Consider the following 24235-nt stretch of genomic DNA (forward strand, 5'->3'; position numbering starts at 1 on the left):
CGCTCTGATCCCGGTTTTCCCAGTCTGATCCCGGTTTCCCAGTTTCCCGGTTTCCCGGTGCCCGGCTCCCGCTGCCGCCCCAGCTCCCGGTGCCAGCCCAGCCCCGGGGGTGCCCAAAGCTCCGCGGGGCCCCGGGAGGGGCCGGGGCCAGGGCCGGGGCCAGGGTGGCCACCGCCGGCCCCCGAACCGCGACCCCCATCCCTCTCCCCATCCCTCTCCCCATCCCTCTCCTCATCCCTCTCCCCATCCCTCTGCATCCTGCTCCATCCCTCTGCATCCCTCTCCCCATCCTCTCCATCCTGCTCCATCCCTCTCCCCATCCCTCTCCCCATCCTCTCCATCCTGCTCCATCCCTCTGCATCCCTCCCCCCATCCTCCCCATCCCTCTCTCTCCCGATCCCTCTCCCCATCCTCTCCCTCTCCATCCTGCTCTATCCCTCTCCCCATCACTCTGCATCCCTCCCCATCCCTCTCCCCATCTTCTCCCCATCCTTCTCCATCCCTCTCTGTCCTTGTTCCCCCCTCTCTCCATCCCTCTCCCCATCCTTCTCCATCCCCATTTCCCTCTCTCCCCATCCCTCTCCTCTCTCCCCATCCTCTCTCCCCTTTCCCCATCCTCTCCCCTCTCCCCATCCCTCTGCCCATTCCTCTCCCCATCTCTCTCCATCCCTCTCCATCCCCGTTTCCCTCTCTCCCCATCCCTTCCCATCCCCTCTCCCCTTTCCCCATCCCCTTTTCCCCCCTCTCCCCTCTCCCCTCTCCCCATCCCTCTCCCCTCTCCCCATCCCCGTTTCCCTCTCTCCCCATTCCTCCCCATCCCCATCCCCTTTCCCCTTTTCCCCCCTCTCCCCTCTCCCCTCTCCCCATCCCTCTCCCCTCTCCCCATCCCTCCCATCCCCTTTTCCCTCTCTCCCCTCTCCCCATCCTTTCCCCATCCATCCCCCTCTCCCCATCCTCTCCCCATCCTCTCCCCATCCTCGCCCCATCCTCTCCCCATCCCCTCTCCCCATCCTCTCCCCATCCCCGCCGTTTCCCGTGCCCGTTCCCGACCCTCGGGGGATCGGCGGGGGCGGCCCCGGTGCGGCGGCGGCGGCGGCGGCGGCGGCGGCGGCGGGGCCGGGACCGGGGCAGGACCCGGGAGCGGAAGGGGAGGAGGCCGGGGAGGAGCATGCGGGGCGGCCACCGCGGCAGCGGCTGAACTTTGCTCTTTCACGGGAGGCGGGGAGAGCCCCGGGGCTCGGCGGAGCCGGTCCCGCCGCACCCGCAGCCGCACCGGCACCGGGGCTGCGAGCGGCGGCGGGGCCCGGAGAGCGGCGAGGGCGAACCGGGGCAGCGCCGCCTCCTTCCTCCTCCTCCTCTTCGCCTCCTCCTCCTCCTCCTCCTCCATCCAGCCGGTGCCGCGGAGCGCAGGAGCCACCGGGGGCGGGAGCGGCCCCGCATGCGGCCGGTGCCCGCGGGGGGATGCGCCGCGCCCCGGCCCCGCCGCCGCCGCCGCCGCAAACTTTCCGCGGGGCCGTGAACCGGGAGGAGGAGGAGGAGGAGGAGAACGACAAATCCCTGAGGGGGCGACCCCGAAAAAAAACCTAAAAAAGAAAAACTACCCCAAAAAAGCGGAGCTTTTTTATTTTTTTTTTAATTTTTTTTTTTTTTTCCTCCTCCCTCCCCCCCTCCCCCTCCCCGCCCTCCCCCCCCCCCCTCCCACCCCCCCCCAACCCGGTAAAACTTACCGAACTCGGCCAGGGGAAAAACCGGGAGGGGAAAAACCGGGAGGAGAACCGGGAGGAGGAAAAGAACCGGGAGAAGAACCGGGAGAGGAAGAACCGGCAGGAGAACCGGGAGGAGAACCGGCAGGAGAACCGGGAGGAGAAGAACCGGGAGGAGAAGAACCGGGAGGAGGAAAAGAACCGGGAGAAGAACCGGGAGAGGAAGAACCGGGAAAGGAAGAACCGGGAGCAGAAGCAGCACCGGGAAGGGAAGAACCGGGAGAAGAACCGGGAGGAAAAGAACTGATAGAAGAACCGGGAACAGAACCAGCACCGGGAGGAGGAGAAGCAGCACCGGGAGAAGAACCGGGAGGTGGACAAGCGGCACCGGGAGAAGAACCGGGAGCAGAACCGGCACCGGGAGGAGAACCGGGAGCAGAACCGGCACCGGGAAGAGGAGAAGCAGCACCGGGAGAAGAACCAGGAGCAGAACCAGCACCGGGAGGAGCAGCAGCAGCACCGGGAGAAGAACCGCCAGCAGAACCGGCACCGGGAGGAGCAGCAGCAGCACCGGGAGGAGAACCGGGAGCAGCAGCAGCAGCACCGGCAGGAGAACCGGCAGCACCGGCAGCACCGCGAGGCTCCGCTCCATGCGGCGCTGAGCCCCGCCGAGCCCCGCGGAGCCATGGCCATGGTGGCCGGCGCTTGGGGCGAACCGAACGGCGGCGGAGCCGGTGGCACCGGCGGCGGCGGCGGAGGAGCGGAGGAGGCGGCGTCCCCCGGTGGCGGCGGCAGCGACGCGGAGCACGGCGAGGAGGAGCGGCCCGGGGCCGGCGCGGACTGCGTGGTGTGCGGGGATAAATCCAGCGGGAAGCACTACGGGGTGTTCACCTGCGAGGGCTGCAAGAGCTTCTTCAAACGCAGCATCCGCAGGAACCTCAGCTACACCTGCAGGTGACACCGGGGGACACCGGGGGGGACACCGGGGGGGACACCGAGGGGGACACCGGGGGGGACCGGGGGAACACTGGGAGACACTGGGAGAGGACCTGGGGGACACCGGGGGACGCTGGGAGACACTGGGGGACACTGGGAGAGGACCTGGGGGACACCGGGGGACGCTGGGAGAGGACCAGGGGGACCAGGAGAGGACTGGGGGGGACACCGGGAGGACCGGGGAGACACCGGGAGAGGATCAAGGGGACACCGGGGGTACCGGGAGAGGATCGGGGGACCGGGGGAACACTGGGAGACACTGGGGGAGGACCAGGGGGACACTGGGGGACATTGGGAGACACTGGGGGACACTGGGAGAGGACCAGGGGGACCAGGAGAGGACTGGGGGGGACACCGGGAGGACCGGGGAGACACCGGGAGAGGATCAAGGGGACACCGGGGGTACCGGGAGAGGATCGGGGGACCGGGGGAACACTGGGAGACACTGGGAGAGGACCAGGGGGACACCAGGGGGACACTGGGAGAGGACCAGGGGGACCAGGAGGGGACTGGGGGGGACACCCTGAGGACACCGGGGGGACCGGGGAGACACCGGGAGAGGATCAGGGGGACACCGGGGGGACCGGGAGGGGATCGGGGGACCGGGGGAACACCGGGGGGGACCGGGGGAACACTGGGAGAGGACCTGGGGGACACTGGGGGACACTGGGAGAGGACCTGGGGGACCAGGAGAGGACTGGGGGGGACACCCTGGGGACACCGGGAGGATCGGGGGACACCGGGGGGACACCGGGGGAACACTGGGAGAGGACCAGGGGGACACCGGGGGTACCGGGAGAGGATCAGGGGGACAAGGAGAGGACCCGGGGGACACCGGGGATACCGGGAGGGGATCGGGGAGAGGGGGGACACCGGGAGGGGGACCGGGGGGACACCCGGGGGGTACCGGGAGAGGATCGGGAGGACCACGAGAGACCGGGGGGACACCCTGGGGACACCGGGAGGGAACCGGGGGATACCGGGGGATACCGGGGGAGGGAACCGAGGGATACCGGGGGAGGGGACCGGGGGATACCGGGGGATACCGGGGGAGGGAACCGAGGGATACCGGGGGAGGGGACCGGGGGATACCGGGGGAGGGAACCGAGGGATACCGGGGGAGGGGACCGGGGGATACCGGGGGATACCGGGGGATACCGGGGGAGGGGACCGGGGGATACCGGGGGAGGGGACCGGGGGATACCGGGGGAGGGGACCGGGGGATACCGGGGATTACCGGGGGGATGCCGGTGCCGGCGCGGTTGGGGATGAGCGGGGCTCTCGGTGTGCTGGGGGTGTCCCAGTACAAACCAGTGGCTCCCAGTCCCCCGCTGGGTTCCCCCCTCCCCCATCCCGGCCGCTTCCATTCCCGGTGTTCCCGGTCCACATTCCCGGTCCATTCCCGGTGTTCATTCCCGGTCCATTCCCGGTGTTCATTCCCGGTCCATTCCCGGTCCATCCCGCTCCATTCCCGCTCCATTCCCGGTGTTCCCGGTTTTCCTGGTCCATTCCCGCTCCATTCCCGGTCCATCCCGCTCCATTCCCGCTCCATTCCCGCTCCATTCCCGGTGTTCCCGGTCCATTCCCGGTCCATTCCCGGTCCATCCCGGTCCATTCCCGGTGTTCCCGGCGCTCCCGGTCCGTCCGTCCGCTCCCGGCATTCCCGTGACTCACCCCGGGCATGGCCGGGATCCAGCGGGAGCCGCGGGAATGCCGGGAACACCGGGAACACCGGGAACACCGGGATCCACCGGGAACACCGGGATCCACCGGGATCCACCAGGATCCACCGGGAACACCGGGAACACCGGGATCCACCGGGATCCACTGGGAACACTGGGAACACCGGGATCCACCGGGATCCACCGGGAACACCGGGAACACCAGGATCCACCGGAATCCACCGGGAACACCGGGATCCAGCGGGACTGGGGATACCGGGATACCGGGAACAGGGATATCGGGATCAGGGATCTGGGTCAATACCGGGAGCGGGGAGCCTCTGGAATTCCGGGATCCGCTGGAATACCGGGAGCAGGGATCCAGGGAGGGATACCAGGATCCGGGATAACGGGAGCAGGGATCCAGGGGAATACCGGGAGCAGGGAGCCTCTGGAATTCCGGGATACCGGGAGCCTCTGGAATTCCGGGATACCGGGAGCCTCTGGAATTCTGAAATACCGGGAGCCTCTGGAATTCCAGGATACTGGGAGCCTCTGGAATTCCGGGATACCGGGAGCCTTTGGAATTCCGGGATCCCTGAGGAGCTCCGGGATGGGACCCCCGGGAAGTTCGGAGCAGCCGGAACCTCCGGAATTCCCAGAGTTTGGAATTAGGGAGGCTCCAATCCCAGAGAGCGCGGAATTCCCGAATTCCTGAGAGTTCCCGTTCCCTCATCCCAGAATTCCCGAATTCCCAAGAGTTCCCAGTCACTTATCCCGGAATTCCCGAATTCCTGAGAGTTCCCATTCCCTCATCCTGGAATTCCCACATTTCTGAGGGTTCCCATTGGCTCATCCCAGAATTCCCAAATTCCCGAGGGTTCCCATTCCCTTATCCTGGAATTCCCGAATTCCCGAGGGTTCCCATTGGCTCATCCCAGAATTCCCGAATTCCCGAGGGTTCCCATTGGCTCATCCCAGAATTCCCAAATTCCTGAGAGTTCCCATTGGCTCATCCCAGAATTCCCGAGGGTTCCCATTCCCTCATCCTGTAATTCCTGAATTCCCAAGAGTTCCCAGTCACTTATCCCAGAATTCCCGAATTCCTGAGAGTTCCCATTCCCTCATCCCAGAATTCCCAAATTCCCGAGGGTTCCCATTCCCTCATCCCGGAATTCCCGAGGGTTCCCATTCCCTCATCCCGGAATTCCCGAATTCCCGAATTCCCAAAAAATTATCCCGGATTTTTTTTCCCAATGAATAAAATCTCCTGGATAATTCCCACATTTCCTTTGGAATTTTGGGAAAAGCTCCCAAAAATTATCCCAGATTTTTCCCAATGGATAAAAATATTTGGATGATTCCCATCACAGCCTTGGAATTTCGGGAAAAGCTCCAAAAAAATTATCCCAGATTTTTCCCAATGCATAAAATCTCCTGGATAATTCCCACATTTCCTTTGGAATTTCGGGAAAAGTTCCCTGAAATTATCCCAGATTTTTTTTTCCCATGGATAAAATCTCCTGGATAATTCCCATCATAGCCTTGGAATTTCGGGAAAAGCTCCCAAAAATTATCCCGGATTTTTTTTCCCATGGATAAAATCTCCTGGATAATTCCCACATTTCCTTTGGAATTTCGGGAAAAACTCCCAAAATTCCTCCCGGATTTTTCCCAACTCTCGAACCCTCCCCACGGCACCGGGAAAATTCCCTAAAAAAAAAAAATAAATAAAATTCCCAGCGGATTTTTCCATTGGAAAAGGCAGAGCTGGGAAATCCGGGAATTTTTTTTTTGGCAATTCCCAAATCGCCTCCAATCCCTGCCTCAGTTTCCCCTCCGCATCCTTGGAAAACGAGGGAGGAATAAAGACGGGATTTGGGGAATTCCAAAATTCCCGGGAAAAGCGGGAAAAACCCGGAGCAAATCCCTGGGATTTGGGATATTCCAAAGGGAATTTTTATTTTCCCTTTTTTTTTGGGGTTAATTCCCAAAGCCAGGAAGTGACTCGGGAATGTTTGGCTTTTCCAAAGGGGTGGGAAAAAAAAATCCGGGAACAAAGCTCCAGGATCCCGCTTTTTGTTCCGGGAATCCAAAGCGTCCCCGAGCTCATTTGCATATGCAAAGTACCTTTAATTCTGGCTGCCGCTAATTACCCGCCCTAATTAAAGTCATTAGCGCGGCCCTCCGGAGCTTCCCGGATTTCCCAGCTCTGCCTTTTCCAATGGAAAAATCCGCTGGGAATTTTATTTTTTTTAGGGAATTTTATTTTTTTTAGGGAATTTTCCCGGTGCCGTGGGGAGGGTTCGAGAGTTGGGAAAAATCCGGGAGGAATTTTGGGAGTTTTTCCCGAAATTCCAAAGGAAATGTGGGAATTATCCAGGAGATTTCGTCCATCAGGAAAAATCCGGGATAATTTTTGGGAGTTTTTCCCGAAATTCCAAAGGAAATGTGGGAATTATCCAGGAGATTTTATCCATTGGGAAAAAAATCTGGGATAATTTTTGGGAGCTTTTCCTGAAATTCCAAAGCAAAAGTGGGAATTATCCAGGAGATTTTTTCCATTGGAAAAATCCGGGATAATTTTTTGGGGAATTTTTCCCAATATTCCAAACCCAGTGTGGGAATTATCCCGGTGTTTTTATCCATTGGGTAAAAAAAAAATCTGGGATAATTTTTAGGGAGCTTTTCCCGAAATTCCGAGGCTGTGCTGGGAATCATCCAAATATTTTTTTCCATTGAGAAAAATCTGGGATAATTTTAGGGAGTTTATCCCAAAATTCCAGGGTTGTGGTGGGAATTATCCGGGAGATTTTATCCATGGGAAAAAAAAATCCGGGATAATTTTTGGGAATTTTTCCCGAAATTCTGAGGCTGTGCTGGGAATTATCCAAGAGATTTTTTTCATTGGAAAAATCCGGGATAATTTTTGGGAATTTTTCCCAAAATTCTGAGGCCGTGCTGGGAATTATCCAGGAGATTTTATCCATCGGGAAAAAAAATCCGGGATAATTTTTTTTTTAATTTTTCCCCAGATTCCAGGGTTGTGCTGGGAATTATCCGGGAGATTTTATCCATGGGAAAAAAAAATCCGGGATAATTTTTTGGGAGCTTTTCCCGAAATTCCAAGGCTGTGATGGGAATTATCCAAATATTTTTATCCATTGAGAGAAATCCGGGATAATTTTTGGGAGCTTTTCCCAAAATTCCGAGGCTGTGCTGGGAATTATCCAGGAGATTTTATCCATCAGGAAAAAAAATCCAGGATAATTTTTGGGAATTTTTCCCCAAATTCCAGGGTTGTTATGGGAATCATCCAAATATTTTTATCCATTGAGAAAAATCCAGGATAATTTTTGGGAATTTTTCCCAATATTCCAGTGTTGTGGTGGGAATTATCCAGGAGATTTTATCCATGGGAAAAAAAAATCCAGGATAATTTTTGGGAGCTTTTCCCAAAATTCTGAGGCTGTGCTGGGAATTATCCAAGAGATTTTTTTCATTGGAAAAATCCAGGATAATTTTTGGGAAGCTTTTCCCAAAATTCCAAAGGAAATGTGGGAATTATCCAGATTTTATCCACTGGGAAAAAAAAAATCCGGGATAATTTTAGGGAGCTTTTCCCAAAATTCCGAGGCTGTGCTGGGAATTATCCAAGAGATTTTTTTCATTGGAAAAATCCGGGATAATTTTTGGGAATTTTTCCCAAAATTCCGAGGCCGTGCTGGGAATTATCCAGGAGATTTTATCCATGGGAAACAAAAATCCGGGATAATTTTTGGGAAGCTTTTCCCGCTGCTCCGACACCGGCGGCTCCAATCCGGGATAATCCGGGATAATCCCCGGGCTCTTTTCCCGTCGTTTTCCCGGGAATCTGGGCCTGGATGAAGCCGTCAGCTCCCGGCTCTTCATCGGGATCACGTTCCCGGCCGCGCCGGGGATGTTGGGGATGAATTAATTCCGTGGGAATCCCCGCTGGAGCCGTGTTGGGATTCCGGAAAGATCCGTGTCGGGATTCCGGAGCTTTATCCGCCGGAATTCATCCCAAATTCCCCGTCTGGGCTGGGAAAGGCCGGGAATGGGATTGGGGGGGGGGCTGGATGTGGAGAATTCCGGGGGGGAATGGGAGCCAGGAGCCCCTTTTCCAGGGATTCGGGGAATTTTGGGATGAATCCATGAGCCAGGACCCTTTTTCCAGGGATTTGGGGAATTTTGGGATGAATCCATGGTCCAGGACCCTTTTTCCAGAGATTTGGGGAATTTGGGGAATTTTGGGATGAATCCATGGTCCAGGAGCCCCTTTTCCAGGGATTTGGGGAATTTTGGGATGAATCCATGGTCCAGGAGCCCCTTTTCCAGGGATTTGGGGAATTTTGGCCAGGAATTTTGGGAATTTTGGGATGAATCCATGGTCCAGGACCCTTTTTCTAGGGATTTGGGGAATTTTGGGAATTTTGGGATGAATCCATGAGCCAGGACCCTTTTTCCAGGGATTTTGGGAATTTTGGGATGAATCCACCAGCCAGGACCCATTTTTCCGGGAATTTGGGGAATTTTGGCCAGGAATTTGGGATTTTGGGGATGAATCCATGGTCCAGGACCCTTTTTCCAGGGATTCGGGGAATTTTGGGATGAATCCACAAGCCAGAACCCATTTTTGGGGGATTTTGGGAATTTTGGCCAGAAATTTTTGGGTTTTTGGGATGAATCCATGAGCCAGGACCATTTTTCCGGGAATTTGGGGAATTTGGAGAATTTTGGGATGAATCCATGGTCCAGGACCCTTTTTCCAGGGATTCGGGGAATTTTGGGATGAATCCATGAGCCAGGACCATTTTTCCGGGAATTTGGGGAATTTTGGGATGAATCCATGGTCCAGGACCCCTTTTCCAGGGATTTTGGGATGAATCTGTGGGCCAGAACCCTTTTTCCAGGGATTTTGTTAATTCTGGCCAGGAATTTTAGGATTTTTGGGATGAATCCATGAGCCAGGACCCTTTTCCAGGAATTTTGGGAATTTTGGGATGAATCCATGAGCCAGGACCGTTTTTCCAGGGATTTGGGGAATTTTGGCCAGGAATTTGGGGAATTTTGGGATGAATCCATGGTCCAGGACCCTTTTTCCAGGATTTTTGGGATGAATCCATTGGCCAGGACCCTTTTTCCAGGGATTCGGGGAATTTTGGGATGAATCCATGAGCCAGGACCCTTTTTCCAGAGATTTGGGGAATTTGGGGAATTTTGGGGTGAATCCACCAGCCAGGACCATTTTTCCAGGAATTTGGGGAATTTTGGGATGAATCCATGGGCCAGAACCATTTTTCCGGGAATTTGGGAAATTTTGGCCAGGAATTTTGGGATTTTGGGGATGAATCCATGAGCCAGGACCATTTTTCCAGAGATTTGGGGAATTTTGGGATTTTTGGGATGAATCCATGAGCCAGGACCATTTTTCCGGGAATTTGGGGAATTTGGAGAATTTTGGGATGAATCCATGGTCCAGGACACTTTTTCCAGGGATTCAAGGAATTTTGGGATGAATCCATGGTCCAGGACCCTTTTTCCAGGGATTCGGGGAATTTTGGGATGAATCCATGAGCCAGGACCATTTTTTAGGGATTCTGGGAATTTTGTGATGAATCCATGAGCCCTTTCCCAGGCCCTGAGGAATTTTGGGAATTCCATCCCAGAATCCCACGGGATTTGAGCCCAGCTCCGCTTGAGGGATTTCAGACCCATCCCCACAGGAAATTCCTGGAATTCCTCAGAATTCCTTGGAATTCCATCCCAGCCAGGGCAGCGAATCCCCCCAAAAAAAAATCCCCAAAAATTTTTTCCCGGTTTTCCAAAGGCTGGGAAAAAAAAAACCAGCGAGCATTCCCATAAAAGCCCGGGGAGGAAAAGCGGGAAGGGAGGAATTGGGGGGGGATTTGGGATTCCCGGGAATTGCGGCTGATCCCGAGGATTCCCGCAGATCCAACCGGGATTGCCAGATCGACCAACACCACCGGAACCAGTGCCAGTACTGCCGCCTCAAGAAGTGCTTCCGAGTGGGAATGAGGAAGGAAGGTACGGAAAAAATTCCCAAAGAATCCCCAGGAATCCCGGGAATTCCGGGTTTTGCCCAAAAAACCCCGTTTTTCCCCCGTTTTTTGGGGATTTTTTGGGGTTTTCCCTCCTTTTCTGAGCCCGCCCGAGGTCGGGATTGGGGCTGGGGGATGGGGCGGATTCCCGGATCCGTGGGAATCCCAAATGTTCCCAAAAATTCCGCTCCCTGCTCCGTCTCCATCGCCCCTGGGATGGGAATCCCAAATGCTTCCAAGGAGGGGGGGTTTGTCCCAAAAATCTGGGGTTTATCCCTAAAAATCCAGGGTTTGTCCCAGAAAATCTGGGGTTTATCCCTAAAAATCTGGGTTTATCCCTAAAAATCCAGGGTTTATCCCAAAAATCCGGGGTTTGTCCCAAAAAATCTGGGGTTTATCCCTAAAATCCGGGGTTTGTCCCTAAAAATCCAGGGTTTATCCCAAAAAATCTGAGGTTTGTCCCAAAAAATCTGGGGTTTGTCCTTAAAAATCTCGGGTTTATCCTTAAAAATCCTGGGTTTATCCCTAAAAAACCCAGGGTTTATCCCTAAAAATCCTGGGTTTGTCCCAAAAAATCTGGGGTTTGTCCCAAAAAATGCTGAGTTTGTCCTAAAAATCCTGGGTTTGTCCCAAAAATCCTGGGTTTAGCCCAAAAAATCCCGGATTTATCTGCAAAAATCCCGTGTTTATCCCTAAAATTCTCAGTTTTATCCCTAAAACCCCAGATTGATCCAAAATTCCCAGGTTTTGATGATGTGAGATCGGGATGTGAGATCGGGATGAAAATCCAGCGGGATTTTTTGGGATTGGGATGACAATCCAGTGGGATTTTTTGAATATGGGGATGAAAATCCATCAGAATTTTTTGGGGATTGGGATGAAAATTCAGCAGGATTTTTTTAATGTGGGGAAGAAAATCCATCGGGATTTTTTAAGGATCAGGATGAAAATCCAGCGGGATTTTTTCAGCATGGGGCTGAAAATCCAGTGTGATTTTTGGGGATTGGGATGAAAATCCAGCAGGATTTTTTGAATGTGGAGAAGAAAATCTAGCAGGATTTTTTGAGGATCAGGATGAAAATCCAGTGGGATTTTTCGGGGATTGGGGTGAAAATCCAGTAAGGTTCTTTGGGATGGAGATGAAAATCCAGCAGGATTTTTTGACCATGAGAGATTGGGATGTGAGATTGGGATGTGAGATTGACATGAAAATCCAGCAGGATTTTTTGAAGATCAGGATGAAAATCCAGCGGGATTTTTTGTAGATCAGAAAGAAAAACCATTGGGATTTTTTGGGGATTGGGTTGAAAATCCAGCAGGATTTTTTGAGGATCAGGATGAAAACCCAGTGGGATTTTTTGAATATGGGGACGAAAATCCATCAGAATTTTTTGAAGATCAGGATGAAAATCCAGTGGGATTTTTTGAATGTGGAGAAGAAAATCAAGCAGGATTTTTAAGGATCACGATGAAAATCCAGCGGCATTTTTTGAGCATGGGGCTGAAAATCCAGTGGGATTTTTGGGGATTGGGATGAAAATGCAGTAAGGTTCTTTGGGATGGAGATGAAAATCCAGCAAGATTTTTTGACGATGTGAGATGGAGATGTGAGATTGGGATGTGAGATTGGGATGTGAGATAGACATGAAAATCCAGCAGGATTTTTTGAAGATCAGGATGAAAATCCATTGGGATTTTTTAAGGATCAGGATGAAAATCCAGTGGGATTTTTTGAAGATCAGGATGAAAATCCAGCAGGATTTTTTGAATATGGGGCTGAAAATCCATGGGATTTTTTGAGGATCATGAAGAAAATCCACCTCATTTCCCTCTCCAGCCGTCCAGCGCGGCCGCATCCCCCCCAGCCACTCCTCGGGCAGCCCCAACCCCATCCCAGCGGGCGAATTCCCCACGGGCAGCCCCTGTCGGAGCTCATCTCCCAACTCCTCCGCGGCTCCCAGCTGGGAACGCGCCGGGATGGGGCTGGGAGCTCCTCCCGCCGCTCCCAACGGCTCCGGGATGGGGCTGGGACCTTTTCCTGCTCTCCCAAAGGAGAGGATTCTTTAGGGTCGGGATGGGGATCCAGTAGGATCCACGTGGGGTTGGGATGGGGATCCAGTAGGATTCTTTGAGGATGGAGATGAAAATGCAGCAAGATCCAGTCAGGTTCTTCGGGATGGGGATGAAAATCCAGCGGGAATTTTTGACGATGTGAGATGAGGATGTGAGATTGGGATGTGAGATTGACATGAAAATCCAGGGGGATTTTTTTAAGGATCAGGATGAAAATCCAGCAGGATTTTTTGAGGATCAGGATGAAAATCCAGTGGGATTTTTGAGCATGGGGCTGAAAATCCAGCGGGATTTTTGGGGATTGGGATGAAAATCCAGCGGGATTTTTTGAATGTGGGGAAAAAATCTAGCAGGATTTTTTGAAGATCAGGATGAAAATCCATTGGAATTTTTGGGGGATTGGGATGAAAATCCATTGGGATTTTTTGAAGATCAGGATGAAAATACAGTGGGATTTTTTAAGGATCAGGATGAAAATCCAGCGGGATTTTTGGGGATTGGGATGAAAATCCAGTAAGATTCTTTGGGTTGGGGAAGAAAATCCAGCAGGATTTTTTGAGCATGGGGCTGAAAATCCATCGGAAATTTTTGGGGATTGGGATGAAAATCCAGCGGGATTTTTTGAAGACCAGGATGAAAATCCAGTGGGATTTTTGGGGGATTGGGATGAAAATCCAGTAAGATTCTTTGGGATGGAGATGAAAATCCAGCGGGATTTTTTAAGGATCAGGATGAAAATCCAGTGGGATTTTTGGGGATTGGGATGAAAATGCAGTAAGGTTCTTTGGGATGGAGATGAAAATCCAGTGGGATTTTTTGAGGATGGAGAAGAAAATCCAGTGGGATTTTTTGAGTATGGGAGATCAAAATCCATTGGGATTTTTTGAGGATCATGAAGAAAATCCACCTCATTTCCCTCTCCAGCCGTCCAGCGCGGCCGCATCCCCCCCAGCCACTCCTCGGGCAGCCCCAACCCCATCCCAGCGGGCGAATTCCCCACGGGCAGCCCCTGTCGGAGCTCATCTCCCAACTCCTCCGCGGCTCCCGGCTGGGAACGCGCCGGGATGGGGCTGGGAGCTCCTCCCGCCGCTCCCAACGGCTCCGGGATGGGGCTGGGACCTTTTCCTGCTCTCCCAAAGGAGAGGATTCTTTAGGGTCGGGATGGGGATCCAGTAGGATCCATGTGGGGTTGGGATGGGGATCCAGTAGGATTCTTTGAGGATGGAGATGAAAATGCAGCAAGATCCAGTCAGGTTCTTCGGGATGGGGAAGAAATTCCAGCGGGAATTTTTGACGATGTGAGATGAGGATGTGAGATTGGGATGTGAGATTGACATGAAAATCCAGTGGGATTTTTTTAAGGATCAGGATGAAAATCCAGGGGGATTTTTTAAGGATCAGGATGAAAATCCAGGGGGATTTTTTAAGGATCAGGATGAAAATCCAGCAGGATTTTTTAAGGATCAGGATGAAAATCCAGCAGGATTTTTTGAGGATCAGGATGAAAATCCAGTGGGATTTTTGAGCATGGGGCTGAAAATCCAGCGGGATTTTTGGGGATTGGGATGAAAATGCAGTAAGGTTCTTTGGGATGGAGATGAAAATCCAGCGGGATTTTTTGAGTATGGGAGATCAAAATCCATTGGGATTTTTTGAGGATCAGGATGAAAATCCAGTGGGATTTTTTGAATATGGGGCTGAAAATCCATCGGGTTTTTTTGAGGATCATGAAGAAAATCCACCTCATTTCCCTCTCCAGCCGTCCAGCGCGGCCGCATCCCCCCCAGCCACTCCTCGGGCAGCCCCAACCCCATCCCAGCGGGCGAATTCCCCACGGGCAGCCCCTGTCGGAGCTCATCTCCCAACTCCTCCGCGGCTCCCGGCTGGGAACGCCCCGGGATGGGGCTGGGAGCTCCTCCCGCCGCTCCCAACGGCTCCGGGATGGGGCTGGGACCTTTTCCTGCTCTCCCAAAGGAGAGGATTCTTTAGGGTCGGGATGGGGATCCAGTAGGATCCACGTGGGGTTGGGATGGGGATCCAGTAGGATTCTTTGAGGATGGAGATGAAAATCCAGTAAGATCCAGTCAGGTTCTTCGGGATGGGGAAGAAATTCCAGCGGGAATTTTTGAGGATCAGGATGAAAATCCAGTGGGGTTTTTGGGGATTGGGATGAAAATCCAGTAAGGTTCTTTGGGATGGAGATGAAAATCCAGCAGGATTTTTTGAAGATCAGGATGAAAATCCAGCAGGATTTTTTGAATATGGGGCTGAAATTCCATGGGATTTTTTGAGCATGGGGCTGAAAATCCAGTGGGATTTTTTAAGGAACACGATGAAAATCCAGCAGGATTTTTGAGCATGGGGAAGAAAATCCAGCAGGATTTTTTGAATATGGGGCTGAAAATCCAGCAGGATTTTTTGGGATTGGGATGAAAATCCAGCAGGATTTTTTGAATGTGGAGAAGAAAATCTAGCAGGATTTTTTGAGGATCAGGATGAAGATCCAACAGGATTTTTGGGGATTGGGATGAAAATGCAGTAAGGTTCTTTGGGATGGAGATGAAAATCCAGCAGGATTTTTTGAGCATGGGGCTGAAAACCCAGCGGGATTTTTTGACGATGTGAGATTGGGATGTGAGATTGACATGAAAATCCAGCGGGATTTTTTGACGATGTGAGATTGGGATGTGAGATTGACATGAAAATCCAGCAGGATTTTTTGAAGATCAGGATGAAAATCCAGCGGGAGTTTTTGTAGATCAGAAAGAAAAACCATTGGGATTTTTTGGGGATTGGGTTGAAAATCCAGCAGGATTTTTTGAGGATCAGGATGAAAACCCAGTGGGATTTTTTGAGTATGGGGCTGAAAATCCATTGGGATTTTTTGAGGATCAGGATGAAATTCCACCCCATTCCACCCCTCTTCCCTCTCCAGCCGTCCAGCGCGGCCGCATCCCCCCCAGCCACTCCTCGGGCAGCCCCAACCCCATCCCAGCGGGCGAATTCCCCACGGGCAGCCCCTGTCGGAGCTCATCTCCCAACTCCTCCGCGGCTCCCGGCTGGGAACGCCCCGGGATGGGGCTGGGAGCTCCTCCCGCCGCTCCCAACGGCTCCGGGATGGGGCTGGGACCTTTTCCTGCTCTCCCAAAGGAGAGGATTCTTTAGGGTCGGGATGGGGATCCAGTAGGATCCACGTGGGGTTGGGATGGGGATCCAGTAGGATTCTTTGAGGATGGAGATGAAAATGCAGCAAGATCCAGTCAGGTTCTTCGGGATGGGGATGAAAATCCAGCGGGAATTTTTGACGATGTGAGATGAGGATGTGAGATTGGGATGTGAGATTGACATGAAAATCCAGTGGGATTTTTTTAAGGATCAGGATCAAAATCCAGCAGGATTTTTTGAGGATCAGGATGAAAATCCAGTGGGATTTTTTGAGAATGGGGCTGAAAATCCAGTGGGATTTTTTAAGGATCAGGATGAAAACCCAGTGGGATTTTTCAGGGTTTGGGATGAAAATGCAGTAAGGTTCTTTGGGATGGAGATGAAAATCCAGCAGGATTTTTTGAAGATCAGGATGAAAATCCATTGGGATTTTTGGGGGATTGGGATGAAAATCCAGTGGGATTTTTTGAAGATCAGGATGAAAATACAGTGGGATTTTTTAAGGATCAGGATGAAAATCCAGCGGGATTTTTTGAGGATGGGAGATCAAAATCCAGCGGGATTTTTTGAATATGGGGATGAAAATCCATCGGAAATTATTGGGGATTGGGATGAAAATCCAGTGGGATTTTTTGAGCATGGGGAAGAAAATCCAGCGGGATTTTTTGAATATGGGGCTGAAAATCCAGTGGGATTTTTTTAAGGATCAGGATGAAAATCCAGCAGGATTTTTTGGGGATTGGGATGAAAATCCAGTTAGGTTCTTTGGGATGGAGATGAAAATCCAGCAGGATTTTTTGAGGATGGAGATGAAAATCCAGCAGGATTTTTTGAGCATGGGGCTGAAAATCCATTGGGATTTTTTGAGGATCAGGATGAAAATCCAGTGGGATTTTTTGAATATGGGGCTGAAATTCCATGGGATTTTTTGAGGATCATGAAGAAACTCCACCTCATTTCCCTCTCCAGCCGTCCAGCGCGGCCGCATCCCCCCCAGCCACTCCTCGGGCAGCCCCAACCCCATCCCAGCGGGCGAATTCTTCAACGGGCAGCCCCTGTCGGAGCTCATCTCCCAACTCCTCCGCGCCGAGCCCTACCCGGCGGCGCGCTACGGCTCCCAGTACGCCCAGCCCGGCGGCCTCATGGCCATCGACAACATCTGCGAGCTGGCCGCCCGCCTCCTCTTCAGCACCGTGGAGTGGGCCCGCAACATCCCCTTCTTCCCCGACCTCCCCGTCTCCGACCAAGTGGCGCTGCTCCGCCTGAGCTGGAGCGAGCTCTTCGTGCTCAACGCGGCGCAGTCGGCGCTGCCGCTGCACGTGGCGCCGCTGCTGGCGGCCGCCGGCTTCCACGCCTCGCCCATGGCGGCCGACAGGGTGGTGGCGTTCATGGATCAGATCCGGCTCTTCCAGGAGCAGGTGGAGAAGCTCAACCGGCTGCAGGTGGATTCGGCCGAGTACAGCTGCCTCAAGGCCATCGCGCTCTTCACGCCCGGTAAGGGCACGGCGGGGGGTTTGGGGTGTTGGGGATGGGTTTTTCTGGGGTTTGGGGTGTTGGGGATGGGGTTTCTGGGGTTTGGGGTGTTGGGGATGGGTTTTCCTGAGGGTTTGGGGTGTTGGGGATGGGTTGTCCGGGTTTTTGGGAGGGTTTGGGGTGTTGGGAATGAGTGGGGAAGGGTTTTTCTGGGGTTTGGGGTGTTGGGATGGGTTTTCTGGGGTTTGGGGTGTTGGGAATGGGTTTTCCAAGTTTTCCTGAGGGGTTGGGGTGTTGGGAATGGGGTTTCTGGGGTTTGGGGTGTTGGGGATGGGTTTTCTGGGGTTTGGGGAGGGGGTTTGGGGTGTTGAGGATGGGGTTTCTGGGGTTTGGGGAGGGTTTGGGGTGTTGGGGATGAGTGGAGAAGGGTTTTCCTGAGGGCTTGGGGTGTTGGGAATGGGTTTTCCGGGTTTTCCTGAGGGTTTGGGGTGTTGGGGATGAGTGGGGAAGGGTTTTCCTGAGGGTTTGGGGTGTTGGGATGGGGTTTTCTGGATTTTTGGAGGGGTTGGAGTGTTGGGAATGGGCTTTTCCGGGTTTTTGGGAGGGTTTGGGGTGTTGGGGATGGGTTTTCTGGGGTTTGGGGAGGGTTTGGGGTGTTGGGGATGAGTGGGAAGTACTGGTCCTGGGTTTTCCCAAGGGTTTGGGGTGTTGGGAATGGGTTGTCCAGGCTTTTTGGAGGGTTTGGGGTGTTGGGGATGGGTTTTCCAATTTTTCCTGAGGGTTTGGGGTGTTGGGGATGGGTTTTCTGGGGTTTGGGGAGGGTTTGGGGTGTTGGGAATGAGTGGGGAAGGGTTTTCCTGAGGGTTTGGGGTGTTGGGAATGGGTTTTTCCGGGTTTTTGGGAGGGTTTGGGGTGTTGGGGATGGATTTTCTGGGGTTTGGGGAGGGTTTGGGGTGTTGGGAATAGGGTTTCTGGGGTTTGGGGAGGGTTTGGGGTGTTGGGGATGGGTTTTCCAAGTTTTCCTGAGGGCTTGGGGTGTTGGGGATGGGTTTTCCGGGTTTTTGGGAGGGTTTGGGGTGTTGGGGATGAGTGGGGAAGGGTTTTCCTGAGGGTTTGGGGTGTTGGGAATGAGTGGGAAGTGCTGGTCCTGGGTTTTCCCAAGGGTTTGGGGTGTTGGGAATGGGTTGTCTGGGTTTTTGAGAGGGTTTGGGGTGTTGGGAATGGGTTGTCCGGGTTTTTGGGAGGGTTTGGGGTGTTGGGAATGAGTGGGGAAGGGTTTTCCTGAGGGTTTGGGGTGTTGGGAATGGGTTGTCCAGGCTTTTTGGAGGGTTTGGGGTGTTGGGGATGGGTTTTCTGGGGTTTGGGGAGGGTTTGGGGTGTTGGGAATGGATTTTCCAAGTTTTCCCGAGGGTTTGGGGTGTTGGGATGGGTTTTCCGGGGTTTTTGGAGGGGTTGGAGTGTTGGGAATGGGTTTTTCCAGGCTTTTTGGAGGGTTTGGGGTCTTGGGGATGAATAGGGAATGGGTTTTCCCAGTCTTTTTGGAGGGGTGGGGTGTTGGGAATGAGTGGGAAGGGTTTTCCCGAGGGTTTGGGGTGTTTGGAATGGGTTTTTCTGGGGTTTTTGGAGGGTTTGGGGTGTTGGGAATGAGTGGGGAAGGGTTTCCTGAGGGTTTGGGGTGTTGTCCTATAAATTTCTGGATATCCCCTATAAATTTTGATATCCCCTATAAATTTCCAGATATTCCCAGCGGATTTCTGGATATCCCCTATAAATTTTGATATCCCCTATAAATTTTGATATCCCCTATAAATTTCCGGATATTCCCAGTGAATTTCCTGATATCCCCAATGGATTTCCAGACATTCCCAACGGATTTGGGGATACCCCCTACAAATTTCCCGATACCCCCCTATAAATTTCCCCACATTCCCAACCGCCCCATCCTGCTCATTCTGCGCCCGAACCCCGTTATTCCCCCATCCCGACCCCGCTGTTCCCACTGTTCCCACTCCCTTCCAAACCCCGTTATTCCCCCATCCCGACCCCGCTGTTCCCGCTGTTCCCACTCCCTTCAAATCCCGTTATTCCCCCATCCCGACCCCGCTGTTCCCACTCTTTTCCAAACCCCGTTATTCCCCCATCCCGACCCCGCCGTTCCCACTGTTCCCACTCCCCTCTGGATCCCGTTATTCCCCCATCCCAACCCCGCTGTTCCCACTCCCCTCCAAACCCCGTTATTCCCCCATCCCGACCCTGCTGTTCCCGCTCTTCCCACTCCCTTCTGAATCCCGTTATTCCCCCATCCCAATCTCGCCGTTCCCACCGTTCCCACTCCCTTCCAAATCCCGTTATTCCCCCGTCCCGACCCCTCCATTCCCGCTGTTCCCTCTCTTCCAAACCCCGTTATTCCCCCATCCCGACCCCTCCGTTCCCACTCCCCTCTGAATCCCGTTATTCCCCCATCCCGACCCCGCCATTCCCACTCTTTTCCAAACCCCGTTATTCCCCCATCCCAACCCCACCATTCCCACCATTCCCACTCCCCTTCAAACCCCGTTATTCTCCCATCCCAACCCCGCTGTTCCCGGTCTTCCCACTCCCTTCCGAATCCCGTTATTCCCCCATCCCGACCCCGCTGTTCCCACTCCCCTTCAAACCCCGTTATTCCCCCATCCCGACCCCGCTGTTCCCACTGTTCCCACTCCCCTCCGAATCCCGTTATTCCCCCATCCTGACCCCACCATTCCCGCCGTTTCCACTCTTTTCCAAACCCCGTTATTCCCCCATCCCAACCCCGCCGTTCCCACTCCCTTCTGAATCCCGTTATTCCCCCATCCCGACCCCGCCATTCCCGCTGTACCCACTCCCTTTCGAACCCCGTTATTCCCCCATCCCAACCTCGCCGTTCCCACTGTTCCCACTCCCCTCTGAATCCCGTTATTCCCCCATCCCGACCCCTCCATTCCCACTCTTTTCCAAATCCCGTTATTCCCCCATCCCGACCCCGCCGTTCCCACTCCCCTCTGAATCCCGTTATTCCCCCATCCTGACCCCACCATTCCCGCCGTTCCCACTCTCTTCCAAACCCCGTTATTCCCCCATCCCGACCCCGCCGTTCCCACTCTCTTCCAAACCCCGTTATTCCCCCATCCCAACCCCTCCATTCCCACTCTTTTCCAAACCCCGTTATTCCCCCATCCCAAGCTCGCCGTTCCCACCGTTCCCACTCCCTTCCAAACCCCGTTATTCCCCCATCCCGACCCCGCTGTTCCCACTCCCTTCCAAACCCCGTTATTCCCCCATCCCGACCCCGCCATTCCCGCTGTACCCACTCCCTTCTGAACCCCGTTATTCCCCCATCCCGACCCCGTCGTTCCCGCTGTACCCACTCTCTTCCAAACCCCGTTATTCCCCCATCCCAACCTCGCCATTCCCGCCGTTCCCACTCCTTTCCAAACCCCGTTATTCCCCCATCCCAACCCCTCCATTCCCACTCTTTTCCAAACCCCGTTATTCCCCCATCCCGACCCCGCCGTTCCCACCGTTCCCACTCCCTTCCGAATCCCGTTATTCCCCCATCCCGACCCTGCCGTTCCCACTGTTCCCACTTCCTTCTGAATCCCGTTATTCCCCCATCCCGACCCCGCCGTTCCCACTCCCCTCCAAACCCCGTTATTCCCCCATCCCAACCCCGCCGTTCCCGCTGTTCCCACTCCTTTCCAAACCCCATTATTCCCCCATCCCAACCCCTCCATTCCCACTCCCTTCCGAATCCCGTTATTCCCCCATCCCGACCCTGCCGTTCCCACTGTTCCCACTTCCTTCTGAATCCCGTTATTCCCCCATCCCGACCCTGCTGTTCCCGCTGTTCCCACTCCCTTCCAAATCCCGTTATTCCCCCATCCCGACCCCGCCATTCCCGCCATTCCCACTCTTTTCCAAACCCCGTTATTCCCCCATCCCGACCCCGCCGTTGTTCCCGCTCTTCCCCCGGCAGACGCCTGCGGGCTGTCGGACGCGGCGCACGTGGAGACGCTGCAGGAGAAGGCGCAGGTGGCCCTGACGGAATACGAGCGCTCCCAGTACCCCTCGCAGCCCCAGCGCTTCGGCCGCCTCCTGCTGCGGCTCCCGGCCCTGCGCGCCGTCCCCGCCTCCCTCATCTCCCAGCTCTTCTTCATGCGCCTCGTGGGGAAGACGCCCATCGAGACACTGATCCGGGACATGCTGCTGTCCGGCAGCACCTTCAACTGGCCCTACGGGGCCGGACAATAGGGGACGGACGCTCCCGCAGCGGGAATGCCGGATTCGGGATCGGCCGCTCCCCGCGGGAATGGGGGCGCGGCCCACGGGGTGGGGCCCGGAGAGCGGCGGGGTTGGCGCCAAAGGTTTTTGGGGTCATGGTGTTGTCCCAAAGTTTCCGGATTCTGAAAGGTTTTGGAGGCGTGGGGTTGTCCCAAAAGGTTTTGGGATTCTGAAAGGTTTTTGGGGTCATGGTGTCCCAAAGTTTCCGGATTCTGAAAGGTTTTGGAGGCGTGGGGTTGTCCCAAAAGGTTTTGGGATTCCAAGAAGTTTTGGGGTCCTGGTGTTGTCCCAAAAGATTTTGGGATTCCAAGAAGTTTTGGGGTCCTGGCATTGTCACCAACAGTTTTGGGGTCCTGGTGTTGTCCCAAAATGTTTCGGGATTCTGAAAGGTTTTGGAGGCGTGGGGTTGTCCCAAAAGGTTTTGGGATTCTGAAAGGTTTTTGGGGTCCTGGTGTTGTCCCAAAATTTCAGGATTCTGAAAGATTTTCGAGCCGTGGGGTTGTCCCAAAAAGTTTGGGGATTCCAAAAGGTTTTCGGGTCCTGGCATTGTCCCAAAAGGTTTTGGGATTCCGGGAAGTTTTGGAACCGTGGGGTTGTCCCAAAAGGTTTTGGAGCCGTGGGGTTGTCCCAAAATGTTTTGGGATTCCAAGAGGTTTTGGGGTCCTGGCATTGTCACCAAGAGTTTTGGGGTCCTGGCATTGTCCCAAAATGTTTTGGGATTCTGAAAGGTTTTGGAGCCATGGTGTTGTCCCAAAAAGTTTTGGGATTCCAAAAGGTTTTGGGGTCCTGGCATTGTCCCAAAAGGTTTTGGGATTCCAAGAAGTTTTGGAGGCATGGTGTTGTCCCAAAAGGTTTTGGGATTCCAGGAAGTTTTGGAACCGTGGGGTTGTCCCAAAAGGTTTTGGGATTCCAAGAAGTTTTGGGGTCCTGGCATTGTCACCAAGAGTTTTGGGGTCCTGGTGTTGTCCCAAAATGTTTCGGGATTCTGAAAGGTTTTGGAGGCGTGGGGTTGTCCCAAAAGGTTTTGGGATTCCAGGAAGTTTTGGAGCCACGGGGTTGTCCCAAAAGGTTTTGGAGCCGTGGTGTTGTCCCAAAAAGTTTTGGGATCCCAAAAGGCTTTGGGGTCCTGGTGTTGTCCCAAAAAGTTTTGGGATTCCAGGAAGTTTTGGAGTCGTGGGGTTGTCCCAAAAAGTTTTGGGATCCCAAAAGGTTTTGGGGTCCTGGCATTGTCACCAAGAGTTTTGGGGTCCTGGTGTTGTCCCAAGAAGTTTGGGGATTCCAAAAGGTTTTGGGGTCCTGGAATTGTCCCAAAAGGTTTTGGGATTCCAAGAGGTTTTGGGGTCTTGGCATTGTCACCAAGAGTTTTGGGGTCCCAGCGTTGTCCCGAAATGTTTTGGGGTTCCAAAAGGTTTTTGGTGTCCTGGAATTGTCACCAAGAATTTTGGGGTCGTGACATTGTCCCAAAAGGTTTTGGGGTCCTGGTGTTGTCCCAAGAAGTTTTGGGATTCCAAAAGGTTTTGGGGTCGTGGCATTGTCCCAAAAATTTCTGGGATCCCAAAAAGTTTTGGGGTCGTGGTGTTGTCCCCAAAGATGGAGGGGACACAGAGAGGGGGACAGAGCCACCCCCCCACACCGGGATTTCGGGATTTGGGATTTCAGGATTTTGGGATTTCAGGATTTTGGGATTTCAGGATTTTGGGATTCCAGGACGATTCCCGGCCGATGGAATCCTCGCTCCGCCATATAAACTCATTAATTAACGCCAATTAAAGACATTTCCTACAACCCCAGGCGCTCTGGATTTGGGATCCGGCGGAAAAATTGGAATTGGGGAGATCAAAGCCACCCCAAAAATAGGGAACACTCCATAAAAATCCCGAATTTGGGATTTTTTTGGGGGAAAAATGGGGATTTCAGGGGTTCTTCTTCACTTTGGGGTTTTTTTTTTGGGGGGACAAATCCCACTGGGAAGAGCTGGAGCAATGGGATGGGGGGATTTGGGATTTGGGTTTTTCTTCCCAAGGTTTGGGGGGATTTGGGGTTTTCCTGGAGGAATTTGGGGTTTCTTTTCCCAAGGTTTGGAGGAGGAGTTTAGGATTTCTCTTCCTGAACAGAGGGATTTGGGATTTCCTTCCCAAAGTGGAGAGATTTGGGATTTTTCACCCAAAGTTTGTGAGGATTTGGGGTTCCCCTTCCAAAATTGTGAGGGATTTGGGGTTTCTTTTCCCAAATTTGGGGGGATTTGGGGTTTCTCTTCCAAGGTTTCGAGGGGGATTTGGGATTTCTTTTCCAAAGTGAAAGGATTTGGGGTTCCCCTTCCAAAATTGGGTGGATTTTGGGGTTCCTTTAATCAGGTTTGAGGGATTTGGGATTTCTCTCCCAAATCTGGGAGGGATTTGGGATTTCCTTTCCAAAGTGAAGAGATTTGGGATTTCTCTCCCAAATTTGGGGGGGATTTGGGATTTCCTTTCCGAAGTGAAGAGATTTGGGATTTCTCTCCCAAATTTGGGGGGGATTTGGGATTTCCTTTCCGAACTGAAGGGATTTTTGGGATTTCTTTTCCCAAGGTTGAGGGATTTGGGGTTCCCCTCCCAAATCTTGGGGGATTTTGGGGTTCCTTGTTTCAAGCTGGGAGGGATTTGGGATTTCTCTCCCAAAGTGGAAAGATTTGGGATTTCTCTCCCAAATTTTGCGGGAATTTGGGGTTGTTTTTCCCAAACTGGGAGGGATTTGGGATTTTCCCCTCCAAAACTGGGAGGGTTTTTTGGGGGGGGGGGTC

At 53.5% G+C, this 24235-nt stretch overlaps 1 protein-coding gene across 42 annotated transcripts; it reads left to right on the forward strand.

Annotated features, from left to right (window-relative positions):
* The first annotated feature begins 1830 nt into the window (after nucleotides 1-1830).
* NR2F6 (nuclear receptor subfamily 2 group F member 6) lies at nucleotides 1831-23383 on the forward strand. 42 transcript variants are annotated; one of them, XM_058858947.1, is made up of 6 exons: nucleotides 1831-2076; nucleotides 2140-2657; nucleotides 10335-10429; nucleotides 16651-17175; nucleotides 21152-21614; nucleotides 22308-22505. In XM_058858947.1, exons 2-5 carry the CDS (start codon nucleotides 2389-2391, stop codon nucleotides 21424-21426), a joined length of 1164 nt encoding a protein of 387 aa, XP_058714930.1. In that variant the 5' UTR covers nucleotides 1831-2076; nucleotides 2140-2388; the 3' UTR covers nucleotides 21427-21614; nucleotides 22308-22505. The 42 variants fall into 42 exon arrangements, 40 of the variants coding, with proteins under 40 accessions (XP_058714930.1, XP_058714926.1, XP_058714927.1 ...); XM_058858943.1 differs by lacking the exon at nucleotides 22308-22505 and adding an exon at nucleotides 21676-21777 and having other exon boundaries at nucleotides 21152-21585; XM_058858944.1 differs by lacking the exon at nucleotides 22308-22505 and adding an exon at nucleotides 21676-21777 and having other exon boundaries at nucleotides 2272-2657; nucleotides 21152-21585.
* The last annotated feature ends 852 nt before the right edge of the window (nucleotides 23384-24235 follow it).

Source organism: Poecile atricapillus, chromosome 28, assembly GCF_030490865.1.
Source record: "Poecile atricapillus isolate bPoeAtr1 chromosome 28, bPoeAtr1.hap1, whole genome shotgun sequence".
NCBI classification, from domain to species: Eukaryota; Metazoa; Chordata; class Aves; order Passeriformes; family Paridae; genus Poecile; species Poecile atricapillus.